The sequence below is a fragment of the Perognathus longimembris genome, chromosome 5, assembly GCF_023159225.1.
Source record: "Perognathus longimembris pacificus isolate PPM17 chromosome 5, ASM2315922v1, whole genome shotgun sequence".
Taxonomy (NCBI): Eukaryota; Metazoa; Chordata; class Mammalia; order Rodentia; family Heteromyidae; genus Perognathus; species Perognathus longimembris.
The window spans coordinates 48,531,926-48,549,737 of record NC_063165.1 but is presented as its reverse complement, the minus strand read 5'-3'; the positions used below and the strand labels follow the sequence as shown (position 1 = coordinate 48,549,737).

Genomic DNA, 17,812 nt, shown 5'->3' with positions numbered 1-17,812 from the left:
ACAACAATGATCAGCAATAGGAAAGTATTTCTAAATCTGTGAAATGCAGTTAAAAAGTGTGAAATCTACTGCTATGACCCAAGCTCTTCTCTTACAGGTATGAAAACTGAGATCAGAGAGGGAAAAAAAATGAACCCAGCTTGCTGGCAACATAGCTGGACTCAGAATCCAGGTCTTCCTGTTGCTACCTCAGTGGTCCTCCTGCTATTCACATGGCCTCTGTCCTCACACAGGAACAAAGCCCAAGCTCCATTTCTCTGATGCAGGGACCAGTAACGAAAAGCTGTGTCCCATTCCATGAAGCAGGCAGGCCTGAGGAGTGGCAGAATAGCAGCACCAAAGTGTACCTGAGACTGAGGGTACATGAATCTGCTACATGAGGCAGAGGGTTAGAGGGTTCGAGGGAAGGCAGAGAGCTAACTAGACAGGGAACTATATTGGTTCTAAGATGAAAAGTAAAAAAGGCTGCTGATTCTAGTGGAAGGGGACAGTAGGAGACAGGGAGCCAGACAGAAAGGCTAAGAGAAAGCAAAGAAGTGTGGATGGAATGATGGAATAAGAGACTGAGGGTAGCTTCCAGTTAGCCCCAGGAACCCCAGCTGCCCATCATCTCAGGAGACTGAACAACAGACTTGCCCAAAGGAGAATGTTCACTTACAAGGGGCATAAAACATCATGAGAAGTGGCTTCTCTTCCTTCTTCAGGAGCCGTCTGAAGTCCTACAGCACAAAGACACAAAATAGCAGCAGGTTATTTACCCACAATGTACTAATAGGGCACAAGCTATCCACTCCTCTTGCCCCAGTACCCACAGTATATCGGGTGCTGAAGAACTTGAGCTGACTATTCTAGACCATTCTTCCATATTACAGAGGGGAAAACTGAGGCCCTGAGGGACAAATGGCTTTCCCAAGACCAACTGGTGAGATAAAGTAGGTAGAACCAGCTACTGGCTTTACTTTTGGCTCTGTCTGAACAATTCAAAGATATCAAGAAGCTGTATTTGTCCTGTGTGATTTGGGGAGTAGCATTGTGGTAGGGGCTGCTTTGATGTCTGCCTGGCTTGGCCAGATGAGGATCTGGTGGTTGACATAGTCCTGGCCTATTCATTTCTTCTGAGGCTCTCACACAACCAACACTATTTGGGCCCAAAGGTCCACTGTGCTCACAAGGGCATAAGGGTGAAGGCTTCCCAGCTCCTCAAGGAGGTTACACACTAAAGGGATCAACTGTTAATCCTTAGATCAGAGCCTGATACATTATTAGGCAATGCATAATGACCTGTTAAATAAATATGATAAATGTAAAAAGACAAATGGTTAGAACAATGCTAATGTAAAGACTTAAGTAGGGCACAGACATTTTTCCAGTGGGAGCCAATGATGGATGAGAAAAAGCAAATCCATCAAGGGCTGCAGTAAAGCACCAAGACATAGCATATTTTGATTAAAATAAGCTCCTCTAACCAGTTTTCACAAAAGAGAATTAGAGGGTTTTCTCTTGAATAATGAAGAAAATAAGAGAAAATTTCCAAATGGAGCTTTCCGGCAGCAACAAGGCATTAGATAAATAAATGATGGCAGATCTTGCACAATGGAATTCTACTGCAGCATTAAAAAGAGCAGGAGGCATATTTAATGTCACAATTAGATGTGCATGTTACATTAAGTGAAGGTGGGGAGGGAGGACAAGTTACAAGACAGCATGTGAAATGTAAAAAAATTTTTGAGAGTAGAAATATTTATGTATGAATTATGATAAAACTCTAAAAGGCTACAAAAAGTTCAGGAGTGGGTATTTCTCAATGAAAAGTTGTGGGGTGATTGTGGTTTTCTTTTATGGTTAAGTTGTATATTCTAAATTGTCTAGATAAAAAAGATTACATTTTATAATAAATCCTGAGAAAGTTTACTCTTATTTACATAACAAAAGGGCTCAGGCACCCATTTCTTAAACAGAATGGGTAACTAAATGTCAACCTAAATAATAACCACAGAAGTGCTTTAAATACTCATGATATTTATTTGGAAGTAGCAGACAGCATTATAATATAGTCTGTCACTCATGGAAACTACAGGAAGGATCAAGGGGAACTTTTAAAGGTAAAATAAAGACTAAATAAGCTCTTTTAAAACAATAGGTCACAGGATTAATAATGGGGTGAGGAGGTTACAATTGAGAGCAAGATTGCTGTCAGTCCAAAGTTGAAGTTATAAACTTTTTTTTTTTTTCTCTTCTTGGTGGTTCGTATTGGGGATGCACTCAGAGCTTCCCCAATGAGCCATTCCTAGTCCTTTTGCTTTTAGTCAGCTTTTAAAATAGTCTCACGCTTTTACCCAGGCCAGCCTCAGATCGAGATCCTCTTTTCTCCACCTTCTGAAAAGCTAGGTTTACAAGCATGAGCCACCACAGCTTGTTTCTGAGATAAAGTCTAGGTTTGTTGTTGAAATTAATTCTCATGCTTTATACTGGCGTGGCCCTGAATCCTAACTGTTTTATTTTTCATTTTAGAGCTTAACACAAGTGACTCCATTTTGATTCTGACTACGTTCACCGGATATTTGACCCTAGTTGAGCATTAACTATGTAAATAACTTTAAAAATTATCTTCTAGGATCTATGGAGAAAAAACTCAGCAAAAGATCTGAGAAAAAATACTTTATTGTGAATACTTCAACTTGGGTTCTTATTATCTTCAGGAACAAATATTACATGCATAGAAGTTTAATTGCCTTCTAAAAGTATGGAATCTAAGCCTACAAATTGAGTCAGTAATTCAAACTTTGAATCTGAAACTTTTAATTATTTTATATGGGGATTCCAGCATCAGAAAAGCAGCCATACTTTATATGTCTGCCTGACAGAGAAGAGTGAAAAGAATAGCAGCTGGTGCTTAAGCAGTTAGGAAAAAACAATCTCAGGAAATTTGGGACATGACACTGGGGGTAGAGGTGCCAGGCAACTGCTTTCCAGAGAAGCTAAAAATTTATCACAGGAGCAACAACCAGTTCAGCTTTTCCTTTTATTCATAGCTCTAGGCACTCGTGCCACCCTCTGCTGACAACTCCCCCACCCCCTTTCCCCAACAAGCTTTCTAAAAAGAGTTAACCTACTAGCTGACAATTCTGATGCGTCTATTCCAGGAATAGAGACACTCAGCACCTTGCACTGAATCACCACAGACCAACTCCCTTGTGTGGCCCACAGTGATCACACACAATCTCCCCTCCAGAAAGTAAGAAAGTCGTTATTTCCTTTTGGGCTAACAGGCTGAGAGTCAATAATTTTAAATGGAAAGGGAGAAGAGGCAGAGAAAGATAAAAGATATCCTTTATCTCATCAAGATAAGAACAAACAGTTTCCCTTCATCTGCAAAAAAAAAAAAAAAAAAGACTTACTTGCAGGCAACAGTAGCTCACCCCTGTAATCCTAGGTACTCAGGAGTCTGAGATCTGAGGATCTGAAGCCAGCCCAGGCAGTAAAGTCCATGAACTCCAATTAACCACCAGAAAATCAGAAGTGGTGCTGTGCCTCAAAGTGGTAGAGTGCTAGCTTTGAGCAAAAAAGTTCAAGGACAGCAGCCAAGCCCTGAGTTAAAGCCCCACTACTGACAAAGAAAAAAAGCCTCAGTTCCCTCACAGATCAGGGGAAATACTGGGGAGAGGACCTGGTTCCTCCCTGTAGAAGGGCACAGTTATTCACATAAGACATTATACAAACTAAGAGGGCACACTCAGGTCAAATGAAACAGGCTGTGAAGGGAAGGGCAGGTTGGCTATAGTTGTGGTTGAATAATTGAAGAATAAAGGCTGTTAGACTTTACCTTTCCACCCTTCCTTCTTGGTCAATTGTGAATAGAAGCTCAAGAAGATACAAATTTGTTTAAAATTATATAAGTTATAAAATTACCTAAGGACTGAAAAATGTATAGCCAATGCCACCAATATCTGGACTATACACTCAAAATGAAAAGCTAAACATGTTCAAATATCTTAAATATGATAATGGAGAACGGAGAACCTTCTCACTTGTCTGCTACTGTTTATTACATCACAGATAGGAAGTGAAATATTAGGATTCTGGCCTAGTTACCCTAGGGAAAGTACAAGTGGTTCTGGAATAGTTCCTTGGACTCCTCTCCTTGAGAGACTCAGATATCAGGGAAGAACTAACAGGGTATAAGTTACCTTTTCACTGTCAATGTGGACTACATCCTTGGCTCCAGGATCTTCTTCCCACAGTGGAGGACCTTTAGGATCCTTCAGAAAGGCTACTATGGACTGGAAGACAGGGTGGAAAGAAGAGAAAATACATTTTAGCCAGGATAAGAGAGAAGCAAGAGAACCAGGAACTTACTTTGTTTGACTGGACCAGTCAAACTGGACCAGTTTGAAAGATAAACTATTTCCATTGTTCATAGATGTCACTATATTAATGTCTGAAAATGCACCTCCACCACTCCCATCAGGTGTTTTCACTCACATGACATCTGACTGGTCAGTTGGTCCATACCTATTATGTATCTTCAGAGGCACACTAGTGCTATACTCCTCCAAGAAGCCTTTCTAGTCAACTGAATGAAGGCTTCCAGTCTTGTCCAAAGTAGATACTTCCACATCCCTACAGCCACTAAAACTGTCAATCCCATAAGCAAATAATCACATCTACTGACCACCTGGTAGGCAGTACATGAGGGACGTTGGTTATGATCTCAGCTAAAGGGCTTGTTACCTAGCATTGACTCAAATCTCTACTCCTTTGGGGTCTTTGAAGACACCCAACAGACAAGGAAGAGGAGTGCTGTCCTCCATTTCTCTGTCAGTCCAACCTGCAACAGACTCTGGGAGTCTGGGAAACCTCAGACTCATAGGGAAGGGTTACTTTGCTATATGTACATGCCTTGTTTCTGGGGGGGAAGATCTCTATGCAGTTGACTATCAGTGGGATCAGTAATCTACAATAGGTTTAAAACTGCTCATATGGCGGGAAAGGGGGTCTGTCCCCACATCCATTGTGAACTAAACTTCAGAGCTCACACAGCCTCTTTGCTCCCACTCCCACTCAGCATTAAAATACAAAGATGATATGGATAGGAAAGGGCAAAAAATGGCCTCTTTTAATGTAACAACTTGAATGGTCATTTAACTGAAGCTAAATAGCCCAACCAGATGTTGCTCTCTGCAAGTTGGCCTAACTGAATAAGGCCACGGAAACATCTGTGAGGAGCAATGCCTTGGCCAAAGCCCACCTTCAGCCATCCTATCTGGGTGCTCATAATCCCAGGAAAATAGCCCAACAGCTGTACTTGGCCTTTGGGATCTTTATGGCTATGGGCATGGCTCAGAGTTTCAAGTTTGGGAGAAGGTCTGCAGAGAGTTGCTCCAATCTAGGCTCCCATGCACATATGGATCTAACCAGGAAGGCACCGGCAGACACGCAAAGGGCTGCTTCCATAGGAAGTTCCTTCTCAGTTTTACAATGGAAAGATGCAAAAAGCCCTCACTTAGCAGGCCCTTAATCTCCTTAGATGCTACAGTAGTCTTACAGCTCCTAATCAACTATGCATAACGACAGCATATGCATACTGTTTCCATCCACTTAGGGCTCCTCTACCTTTTTGCAAATGGGCCCAGGAACACCCTGGTCACTGACAGAGGCAGCTTTGACCTTAGCTGTGAAGGCAGAAAAGGAAAAAGCATCAGGCAGTCAGGATAAATGCTACACCAACTTCCTGTGAGAAATCTAGAGATTCTGCGTTGGCCATTCTTGGCCCTGTAGGACTATGGCTGCCTATTCTGTCTGAAAGCAAAGACTGAACCTATACAATGCTTAGCCTACTTTTTCAGCTTGTTAACATAGCAAGAGTGGGAATATGCTACTCCTACCCCAAGTATGAGACAAAGCCAGGTCTGTGCCTCCCATACCAGACACTTAGTGGCAAGTTGGGTCCTCTGGGCTCCTTGCTACTTCCTTGGTAAGAGTTATGAACAGCTGCTACTCTTGCTCCATGACCCTAGGACAGATTCCTCTGAGGCCCTTTCTGAACACAAAACCAAGACCCAGTCTTTCTTTTTAATCAATGTATAAGCAATCACCCCATCCCACGTACTACATCTTGCTCCTGGGGAACACATGTTCACTCTCACAATGCAGTTAATGCCACAAGACAGAATGCAAGGGGTCAAGTAACTATAGTGGGAAGAATTCTCCAAGCATCTAAGTGGGTATTAAGATAGTGATCAGACCAAGCCCTCATACAGAATGAAATCTGTGGCAACTTAAAAAAAAAAAGGGAAGTGTTAGTAGGTAAACAAAATATGAAGGAGAGGCATAGAGGCAAGGGGAAATGATAGCTACACAGACAGTGAACATGCAGGAAACAATGGGAGGAGACACAGATGGAAAAAAAAAGTCCAGAGTTCAGGGATCAACCTCTGTCTGAGAAGAGGAGTGTTAAGAGTAGCTGAGTTCAACCTAGATTGGGACCAGAAGAAATTGGACCCTGCCAAGGCAGGAAAATGCATCTAGATAGAAATAGAAGGTTGGTTTAAGGAAGAGGATGCCAGTATGAAAGGAGAGCAAATGTTCTATGATAACCTGGGGACAATAAGAGATCATAGGATCTCAGTTCTCCTCATTCACACCTTTTCATCTACTTCTAGGTTAGACTGTAACAGGGAATACCTCAATGACATCCACATCCATAGGGCTACAGAGGCCCAAAGGTGCCAATTTGCTCATGTTCTGTATCCTATACTAACCTGGGCAGAGAATGTCCCCTTTGTCCTACGGATGGTTACTGTGGATAGTACCACAGAGATGATGGGATGGCTTTGAAGCAATGGCTTTTGAAAGAGACTCAGACCTTTTTTTTTTTTTTTTCTGTGTATGTGGTGCTGCAGAATTGAACCCAGGGCCTCATGCATGGTAGGTGACCACTCAACCAGACTCAGACCTATGTAGGGAAGAGGCTGTGATGTCACTTGACTCGCTGGTTAAGTCCCAGACAATCACTAACTTATCTACAAGGCTGGGTCATCCCCTTGTGTTAACAGTTACAAACTTTTCCAGCTATCCTGCTGGCATGGGCTCTAGAGATAAGTTAGGTCCTAAGGTCACTTGGGAGAGCCATTGTACAATCTGCTCTTCTTTCTCTCAGAGACAATATGCCAGACTTTCTATATCTGTTCACTCCAAGTCTGCTGAAAACAAGGAAGGAAAATTTACCTTAAGTGTCAAAGCTCGATTATATTCAGTATGAAATGCACCATCCCTATCAAATGAGAAAAAAGGGTTAACTTTAAGGATTGTTGGAAAAATATATACTTTAGATTTCCTGAAGCATTTTAATAAGACTTGGCTATTGAACAGTTCGGAATTTTTTTAAGAAATAATTATGAATAGAAAAAAACATTCTACAATAAAATTAATCTAACTAAAAATTGCTGCTCATGAGAATACCAATAAAGCTTTCAGCACTTACTTGAAAATAGGAAATGCCTATGTGTACTTACTGGTAATGGAATAATTCAGCCTTTTTGTCCTTTGGGCTGAGGTCAACTTTCATCTTCTTGCACAATTTTCTACTCTCTGCATCACTGAAAGATACAAATATCGGGAAGCATTTGTTACCTAAAATCCTCACATCAGTATTGACGGTAAAATTTGCTGGTAGGCAAAGAAATAAGCCAGATAATCTGGAATTCTCAGTAACAGGTGAGGACCTTCTGAGAGCAGGGTCTTAGAGAACTAGGGGAAAGCATAACTAGCAGGATAGGGGCTGGACAAGAGCGACAAGGCAAGCAGACAGCAGAGGATATGGCACTACTCAGACAGAGGAAATGCCCAGAAGGGATGGAGAATTCAGCCAGGCACATAGAGCACATGTGTGTTTTAGCTACTCAGGAGACTGAGTCAGGAGGATCGCTTGAGCCCTGAAGTTTGAGGCCAGTCTGGGCAACAAGGTGAGATCCCCAAACCAATAAAAGGGGGGAAAAAGCTATAATACCAGCAGCTCACTGGGAAAGTTTAAAACACACTGCTTCCCTGGTCATCTCAGGCCATTAGTTCAGACTCTATGAGGGTAGGGCCAAAGCAAACTTTTGCTTTCAAAGCTCTAATATGTGCCATCTGCTATAGGCCATATGACCAAGAAAAAAGGAAAATGTTCTGCCATGCTGAATTAGTGCTGAAATCTGACTGGGTACTGGTAAAGGCCAAAAGGAGGAGGGGAATACTCGGCAACTGAACTGCAACTCTGACAAGAAATGCCTACCAATGGCCCCATGCTGTTTACAAACTACTAGTGCAAGACCTCATCTAATGTTGCTATTCTTCCTGTTGGACCAATGGATCATCAGATGTGGTCCCTGAACCAACACTGAAATGCAAACGCTTAGCCACATCCTTGATCTACTAAACAAAATCACTCAGGTGTTAAGAGTTTTAACATGACTTTCCAAACAATCCTGACACGTGCTCAGTGTGGGAACCACTGTGTGAGACCACCATGCCTCATAGCTCGTCATCCTTTGCCCAGCCCAATCTATCAGCCCCTCAGGGGCCTTCCTGCTTGCTTTACCACCATCTCTGACTGCCACTCCCTTACTGGCTAGCCCACCATCCTGCATGTAAACAGCCCTGCTTGTCTCTAGATCTGAATGAACTCAACAGAATATTTTAGCAACCTGTCATCCACTGGACACCTGTAACGACAGAGTGGCAGTCTCTGGGAAACGTTCTGCTGGACACAGCAGCCACCTGCAGTTAGGTCCTTCCTCTCTCACCTGTTTATTCTCCTCTCCTTTATCCACAGCCACCAGCTTCACACAGCTGTGCATGAGCCCCAGAACAGATGGACTCATTAAACCACTCAGCTCAATTCTACAAGCAACATCATCAGTGGACAAGAAAAACTGCAGGTTTAACTCACTCCAAGTATAAAGATGCAATGCAAGTTAAGAAGCAAGTCTCAAAGGGGAAAAGTATGTGGGAAGAAGGTGTGTCACTCTATTACCCTGACTTCATCTCATTCAGGACCACATGTTTCCTTCCCACTGGTCCTAGCTATCTAGCCACCACTAGCTACTTCAGTTTCCAGCTACCAGTCTATCAAGAGCGAGGACTCAAAAGTACATAACAGCCAGGCACCAGTGGCTCATGCCTGTAATCCTAGCTACTCAAGAGGCTAAGATCTGAGGATCACAGTTCAAAGCCAGCCCAGGCAGGAGTCTATGGGACTCTTATCTCCAACTAAATACCAAAAAGCAGGAAGTGGAGTAGTGACTCAAGTGGCAGAATGCTAGCCCTGAGTACAAAAGCTCAGTGACAGCACTCAAGTCCTGAGTTCAAGCCCCAAGACTGGTACACATAAAGAAGTTAGTGATGAATGCAGATGAAGGAGTGCTAACATAACAATGGCTCCTCCCTCAGGTGATAAAGGCATCCAACGACAAGGAGTATCCAGAAAGAACCAAGCTGGTAATGAGGACATCAGATGGCAATGCATGGCATCTGGCCGCTAGAAACTTCCTGTCCTTAAGTCCTCCAACACCACACATGCCTTCAGCACTAGCTATTTTAGCTTGGGTTTACTGGTTCCTAGAGGCATTGTAGTCCAGGTTGGTTTGAGAACAGCTAAGTGAAGTATTCTTTATCTTCCTAATTCCCTGGGAAAAGAGCACCACTTGGGAAGTTTACAATCATTTACTTGGCACCTTCTTTGCCAGGCTTTACTCAGCTGTTTATATGACCACAACCACCACCAGTTAACAACAAACAGCAGATGCTAGGGTAGGAACCAAGCCTCAGTAACAACAGTGCAGCAGTCTCCCTCAGGGCCTGAGAGCTTCAAAAGGCACAGAGAGGAATGTCAGGGCTTGAGTCAAGTCCAGCCCATTCTGCCAGAACCTGGACCAGAGGAAGTTTCTAGAGCTGCAAATTTCAGCTCCTCTTTGGGCCCAGGAGCAATGCTCCTAACCAACCAACCTGGGTGGAGGAGCTGGGCACACAGAGGCACCCAACCAGCAATTTAATGTGGCCAAGAAGTCCAGCCCAGCTCGCAGCCTGTGACCTGTACTCCAGCTATGTGAAACACCCAGGATTCCTGGTGGCCAACTCTATATGATCCTCTTCCTTAGTTTATGGGACACTCTTCCCTGCCTCCTGTGCATACATACTCTTTCTGTCTAAGGGATGGGGTAGGAGGTGGCTTCCTTCCTGTCACAGCACTCCCAATCTTCCTCATCTTGCTTCCTCTCCACACTACTGAGATCTGACCACTTGTCCACGGACTGTGTTCCCATCAGAAATATGTGCTCCCTGAAGGCAAGAGCTTACTTTTGCTCAAAGCTGGTTTCCTAGGGTCACAACAAAGGCATTCAATAGGCATTCAATAACCAACTTGACTGGGCAAACAAGTGGAATGAATGATGCTATCTATCTACAGCTGCTGTGATGAGGGCTGCACGTCTGTCTTCCTAGGATGTCTGCTGGGCTCCAGGAATCCTGAAGATGACAGTTCTTGATAGGGCTCTCCCAGCTCTGCTCCCTGCTGAGAATTCTGTCTCTTAGAGCGTCTAAGTGTGCACGTGAACATGTACTAATTGTGCAGTACAGACAATAAAAGTCATAAGAGTTCAAGAAGGGGAGAAAATTACTCAAGCTCAGGGACTTAAAAGGATCTGGGTTGATATATTAAGTACAATTAATTGATCCACTGCCTCCCTTCCTCCCCCAGCTCATGGCTGGGGAAAAAAAAAAAAAAAGAGAGACAAAAGCAGTGAACAGGGAAAGGGAGGCACTTTGTCCTAGATTGTTAAGGCTCTATTGCCCCTCCCCTGGCCTATAGGAATCTGTCATCAGGTTGATGACCTGCGAGGTCTCAAGGCCACTGACCTGCTATACCTTATCCCTCCCTACCTGACACAAAGAATAAGGAGGGAAGGATCACAGAGGCCTATACACACCTCATACTTACCTCACATCACACTGACACGTACCCATGGGGTTTTCATACAACACTGCTATGGGGAGTTGGCTGCTAATCTGGAGCAGCTGTTTCAGGTACAAAGTGCTGTGTTGATTAGATATTCATGTGCTACTGCACATGAATCACTCAACAGACTGGTGACTTATACTCCTAGGAGTCAAGCCCATGGATGGCAGGTAGGTTTGAAGAAAGAGAAGCAAGAATCAAATAAGGTGTTGGGGACTAAGGAGAGGAAGCTTTAGGTTTTTCCCAAATTGCAGCTTAACACCTAAACCTTCCTTAGAGAAAGGTTCAAAAGCCAGTTGAATGATGGCTCCTAGATCAAGTTTTGCCACCAGCCACCCTGTGACCTTTGATGGTGCCCTTGATTTCCTGAACTGCAAGTTATAGAAGTTGTTCGTTCATATAGTGAGCTTCTGGTCCCTTGAAAAAGTAGGCCTAAACAATCAAGATAAGCTGCCTTAGCTGATATAGAAGATGGCAACTATGAAAAATCAGAACCAATGTTACTGCTCTACTCTACTCGGTAAGTTAGGTTCTAATGTTCATGGGAAACCATGTCAAGTATTCTGCTGGTAGGGTAGCAAACAAGGCCTCCATCTGCCTTGGCCATGAACTCTGTGCCCTTGGCTACCCAGGCCTCTCAGAGTTCTGGTTCCCCATCAATGAAAGGAGGGCAAATCTCTTTTTCTGTCTGTTGTGCCTGATGCAATGGGATTCTGAACAGATAGATCTGGCTTCCTTTGGATATGGGTAAGAAAGAGCATCCTCCTTTCAGAGACAGAAGAAAACAACTGATAAGGAGTGAGCAACAGAAACTAAGAGTGTTTTGTACCAAAGGATAAGGACAAAGGGCAGAAAGGTAGCTAGACTACAAATCAGGGAATAGTTGGAAATGTCCTGCATGAGCACAGCCTTAAACTTGGACAGACCTTGGTTCCACAGAGCACTCTCTGAGGAAGGCACTTTACAAACAGAAGTCCTCCTTGATTGGCTGGTCTCCTTGGTACCTACTGCAAGAAGAAACATACAACATGAACTGTACTTCAGTCACTGAGTGTGGGGAATGAGAAGGAAGAGAGTAACTTCTCTAAGGAAGTGTTCCTCCTCTCTCCCCCAGGTCTACTCGGGTGGAGATATGCCAGTGGGGACATGTTACCACAAGTTCCTGGCTCAGTGACAGAGTCATCTGAAATCATAAGGTAAAAATGGGCCTTCTGGCCTGGCACTGGTGGTTCACACCTGTAACCATAGCTACTAAGAAGGCTAAGATCTGAGATCACAGTTCAAAGCCAACCAAGGCAGTAAAGTTCATGAGACTCATCTCCAATTAACCACCCAAAAAGTTGAAAATGGAACTGTGGATTAAGTGAAGAGTGCTGTCCTTGAGCAGATAAAGCTCAGAGGCAGCACCAGGCCCTGAGTTCAAGGCCCAAGACAGGCAAAAAATAAAAATAAAAAAAGGAAGGGTGAGGGGACTTCTGACTTCTGGGAGTCTATTTTATCCGATGGTAAGTAACATTTGTCATGCTTATATATAAGGGGAAAATGTTAAACTCAAATAGTTTTTCAAAGAAGATGTAAGACTTAATAATATGCTATATCTGTCCCAGCAGGCCCCTAATTTTGCGTCTTGGGAGCCATCAAGACTCCAGGAAAATCAAATGGATGGGAAGAGAGTAGGTAAGAAAGAAAATGTGTCTATGCAATGATTTGGCATCCCAGGGAAAGAAAGCAACCATGTACTTGACAGGAGTCTGCCCCTAGCAAGGAAGCCATGGGAATTTGCATACCAAGTGTGGCATCCTTGGCTGGCTCCAGCTAAATTTCCCAGACAGAAGCACTACCTGACAAGGCTCCATCCCCATGATAGCCCTGGGCTGCAGCATGAGAGACTATGGACTACTACCCCATATAATGTACTTCGCTGTCTCCACCAGCCAAAACAGGCTGGAGCTAGGAGGCAGAGAGTAGAAAGGACTGACAAATCCCTAGACAGAAGTCACGCACAGCCTCTTGCTGCACAAATGACAGCCAAGCACTAGGAAGAAAGCTAGCAGAGAGGTCACATGTGTCTACAGGTGTGCTTGCAGGAAAAACCAAAAAGGAAAAGAAATATCCCCAGGAGGAAAAATGAAAACAGATCCCAAGAACGGGAGCAACAGAGATTCAGTTCTCTCTAGGAAGAGGCGACAGAAACAGGGAGGGGAGAGAAACAAGGGAGAGAGAAGACAGCACCTTGGGGAGAAGGATAGGAGATACCCAGAATGGGGAGAGATCCAACAAGCGAAAGACCCAGCACTGAAAGGCACAAGTCCAACACATACCTGCATATATACATATATTAAGCTGGCAGCTTCTGGCATTTTCTGAATCAGGCTCTTTAGGGAAGAGAGCAACTTGGAAGGTTCTACTACACATTTTACAAATTATAGTCCAGAGAGAGGCAGAGATTTGCTAAAGGCCTCACAGCAATTTGCTTCTAATGTGGGCTTGCCCTTCAGTCCTACAAATTCCACTGCACTTTATACTTTTTGGGTTTTGTTTTGTTTTAAAGAAAAGGTCTTGCTATGTAGTTCAGATTTCCTGGAACTTGCAATCCTCCTGCCATAGGCTCCCAGGCTTGCCCACCATGCCCAGATCACCCCATATTTCATAATTAAGTGGTAGTAAAACACCCAGTGGGCTAGGGCTGATTCTCAGCCCAATACTTTTTGCAGGAAAATCTTCCTTAGAACCAAAGGAGTTTCACCCAATAAACATGCCAATTTTCCCTATCCAGCTTCTTACTGAACCATTATGCATGGATAAAAAATGACAACAACAGAAGTACATCTCCCATTTAAATTATTCTATTCCATGATAGAACCTGTTCCTTACTATAAACCTGAGAGGGGAAAGGCCCTCCTCACCTTGCAGATGAGGAAACATTCAGAGGAAACAACTTATCCCAAGTCACAGGACTAGTAAGTGGAAGGAGTAGCTTTCTCATCCTTAGGCTTTCTCCTAAGTCCTAGGCTGTGTCTATTATTCCACAGCACTGTCTCTTGTCTAGAGGTTTCCTTAGCCCTCACCTGCCTTTTAAAGAAAAGCAGTGTGACTTGTTCATTCCTGACCTTCCTGGTCACCTCATCCCAAACTGTACTTAGCATCCTCACTCTAACCACCAACCGCTTACTAATAGGGAAGCAGGCAGAGCTGGAGAGGGTGGGATAGGAACCACAAAAGAGACCACTAGAGGGAATACATACTAGTTAACCATCTGCTGCTGAACGGCGGAGCTAAAGAGAGCAGCACTGGCACCATGCCACCTCTTCCCTCCTCTCTACTTGCAGAAAGCAGCAGAAAGCATTCCCAACACTCCTGCCCATCCTGGGAGTATCCCATCCCCACACTCACAGATGTAAACACAGATGGAACACACATGGGACAATAGCAGGAACTGTCACCTCAGGGCTGCTTAGCATTCACATGGGTTCCCCTGAGAATTTACAGGCAGATGTCGATGACTAGGAGTAGGAGCCGATGAGTAGAAGGGCCCTCAGGATCTCTTGGCTTAACAGTTATCCCTGAGACTCTGAAAATACCCTGAGAATACCAGTGCTGATCCTTGAACACCTTAGGGAAGGTTCGGTTACACTTGCCCTCTAATTCCAAATTCAGACCCAGATATCCTGGCTTCCAGAATAATCCACATTAGCTGCATAATCCACTTGCTTATCTAAAGCACTTTAAAGCTATTTAACATTTCAGTTTGTACTTCCTCTTATAGGGGTAAATTCAATAGATTGAAAGGCATCTATGTGAAACAGCCCAACCTTTGTATAAGGCACTGTTTGAAGCTCTACATGCCTTCCACCTAAGTTTAACTTTGGCACATCCAATTCACAGGATTTCTCCACTAGCATTTTTACTGACTACAGACATCAGACGTTGTTAGTCCTAAACTCTTTGGTTTGCTCACTGTGTGTGTATGTGTGTGTGCACGCACGCACATGTGCGAGCATGCGATGCTAGTCCTGGGGTGCTGGGTGTTGTCCCAGAGCTTTTTTGCTCAAGGACAGCACCCTACCACTTGAGCCACAGCTCCACTTCTGGCTTTTTGATGGTTAATTGGAGGTAAGAGTCTCACAGATCTTTCTGCCAGGGCTGGCTTCAAACTGCAATCCTCAAATCTCAGCCTCTAGAGTACCTAGGATTACAGACACAAACCACCAGCGCCCCGCAAGTCCTAATCTTTTGCTCATCTGTCTTTGCCCATGAACCCTTAGCCCCATTTAGCTTAGCCATCCCGCTCAGGATGTTCTACAGTTTGGGGACAAAGTACCATTTTTGCCCCTAGAAGCAGAGCTTGGAAGCCATGCCATGGGGAACTCCTGTGGGGAAAGGCAAGGAACATGACAACCTCAGATCTTTGTCTCCCTTTGAACTTTTGCCTCCTCTGCCTTTGACTGCCTGTTTATATACAGAGCATCTATTAACAGCACTTCATGCCTGGTAGCATAAGCCAACCTGTGTGTCTGCCTCCTTGGTGCATTCTGGGCTCTTTGAGGGAACTGTTACTCATCTGTACATCCTCAAAGCACATAATAAGTGCTTGGTAATGGCTGACAGATGGACCCTGGCAAAAACAGCAATGAAATCAAAGCTCTTCTGTCCATTTCTGCCAACCGTAAGTCTCTGAAGAATCCCCAACAATAAGGCTCCTCAGATTGGCAAGACTGTCATTATCTCCAGATATGGAAATTCTAAAGTGCCTGGGACCCTCTAATAGGCTTTGTCACTTTGCCAGTTTCACACTGCATGACTCGTAAATGTGGGGAGATAGATACCTGGAAGACAAGAGCACTTTCAGCACAACTACAAACTAAAATTAATCAATGGCTAAGATCTTGCCAGTTGCCTAGAAAACAGTCTTTTCTGTTTAGGCAGTGTCGGAATGAATCTGGAGGTGAGTGAGACAGACGGACAGGCACAGACACTCTCATACACAGACACATACAGAAACATAGACACACACACACAGTTAGCTTTGTCAAAATATAAATGAAGCTCCTTTCATTTTCTCTAGCCATGGATATAGAACAAGCCTAAGGTCATCAACTTTTAAGTCAGCATGTCCCAAACTTCACTTGTAAAACAGTCACTTAGAACTAAGGAAATAGGTTTCATTGTGGTAGGGCCCATGAAAGCTCACTTAGCCTGAAGGATAATAGCAGGGCTTAAGCTTAACCAAGAGCAGTTACATCAAAGGTTCAATTCATCCTCCAGGTTTGCCCTAGCTCAGGAGCTCAGGGTGCAATCAGTCACCAACTGGTTGTACTGCCACTGTGTCATAGGAATGGGGATATCCTGCGTTAGAGATAAGGTCCTATCTGCAAACCCACTACAGAATGACCCTGAAATCACCCTTGCACTCTGGGCATCAAGGATTTCTTCTATGTAGGGAGGATCTCTTCTGATACCCACCTCCCTTTGGGAAAACAAACTAAGGGAACACAAGAGAGCTAGAGCTCCTAGAGGAGAATAAGAAGAAAATGGGCAGAAGCTGAAAAGGAAGGGAGCGGGGGGAGTTACACCTCTCCTCTCCAGCGCAGAGGTAACCCCCATGATCACTTGGGTCATCTCTCCACCACATCCTCTCTTCCAGAGAATTAATTACAAGGCAATTCTCCATCCACAAAAGCCCTCAAATATCCTTCCTCCATCCCAGCTTCGGAGCCTGGGTTCCCAGGACGTACCCACAGTCTACCCAGCAGATGGTGCCTTGTCCTTTCACTGCCTGGGCCACAGTGGACAATAACCTGAGATGATTTTCAGCGGCTGCTTCTGTAAAAGAACAAAATAATTAAGCATTCACATCCAAAGGCTTCCAGGGCATGGTCAGGGTGAGTGACTATAAGAAAGAACGAGTCTGAGTCCAGATGTCAAGCCTGTGAGTCCACGTTGGCAAGGTCTTGGGGACAAGCCTCTGTGGCCAGGATTTCAACCCCACTGTCCTGCAATGCTTCCCTGCAGGGAGGCTGTGTTTGACATCTTTACCCAGGAGAGTATGCATCACTTTCTCCATCTGACCTCAGCAAGCTCATTCAAAAGGCCTGCCTGGCAGGCACTGGTGAGGAGAGCAATCTGCTGCCTCTTCCACCCAACACCATATGATACATCCCAAAGCCAAGCAGAAATGATGTCTGAATTATGTGCCTCCTCAGATCTCCTTTTCCGGGGTGGATAATGGTAGTTGTTTGTGAATACAAAGCATGCTGCGCCTTTCACAGATGTGAACAAAAAGAATCGTTCAAGAAACATGCGCTGAGTGGCTCAGAGGAGGCACTCCCAGGAAACCACAGCCAGGGCAACAGGAGGCTGGACCACTGAGGTGGGGAAAGCCATTGTTCTGCCCTGCAGATAGGCTGTGGGGGGAATAAAGGAGAACAATATAAAACTCTCCCATCCCAGACCTGCCTTTTAGCCACAAGAAGGAGGCCCTGCTTGGAATGATGGGGTGGGGGTGGGGGGAAGGAAATCTAGTTTCTATGATGCTCAGAAAACCCACAGGAGGTCACAAGTCAGGTATAGCAGGAATGGGCAAGGACAGAAGGTAAATAACCATCCATGCCCGGCTCCTATAAAGGTAAAGCAGGAAAGAGCCTACTGAGTGGGCAGCACAGGGGGTTCCACTCTCAACAAACTGAGGCCAGGCTGGGCAATGGATAGATGGAGAGACGAGATGAGAGGTCAGGCTCTGCCCTCACTGCAGGCCCACTGAACCAACCATCCTACTCTAACTTACTGTGAGGGTTCCCGTCTCAGGCTGTAGAGGTA

At 44.5% G+C, this 17,812-nt stretch overlaps 2 protein-coding genes across 2 annotated transcripts in view; one reads left to right on the top strand and one right to left on the bottom strand.

The window, feature by feature from the left end:
* Positions 1-17,812, top strand: part of Kpna1 (karyopherin subunit alpha 1) — a 596,817-nt gene that overhangs the window by 10,589 nt on the left and 568,416 nt on the right. The gene's annotated exons all lie outside the window — the stretch shown is intronic.
* Pdia5 (protein disulfide isomerase family A member 5) overlaps positions 1-17,812 on the bottom strand; it is an 87,844-nt gene that overhangs the window by 44,929 nt on the left and 25,103 nt on the right. Inside the window, exons 3-7 of the mRNA XM_048346773.1 lie at positions 16,732-16,819; positions 7,515-7,598; positions 7,228-7,273; positions 4,188-4,280; positions 659-719 (exon numbers count right to left, since the gene is read on the bottom strand). Of these exons, the coding sequence (XP_048202730.1) occupies positions 659-719; positions 4,188-4,280; positions 7,228-7,273; positions 7,515-7,598; positions 16,732-16,819 (372 nt within the window). The remainder of the gene's footprint in view (positions 1-658; positions 720-4,187; positions 4,281-7,227; positions 7,274-7,514; positions 7,599-16,731; positions 16,820-17,812) is intronic.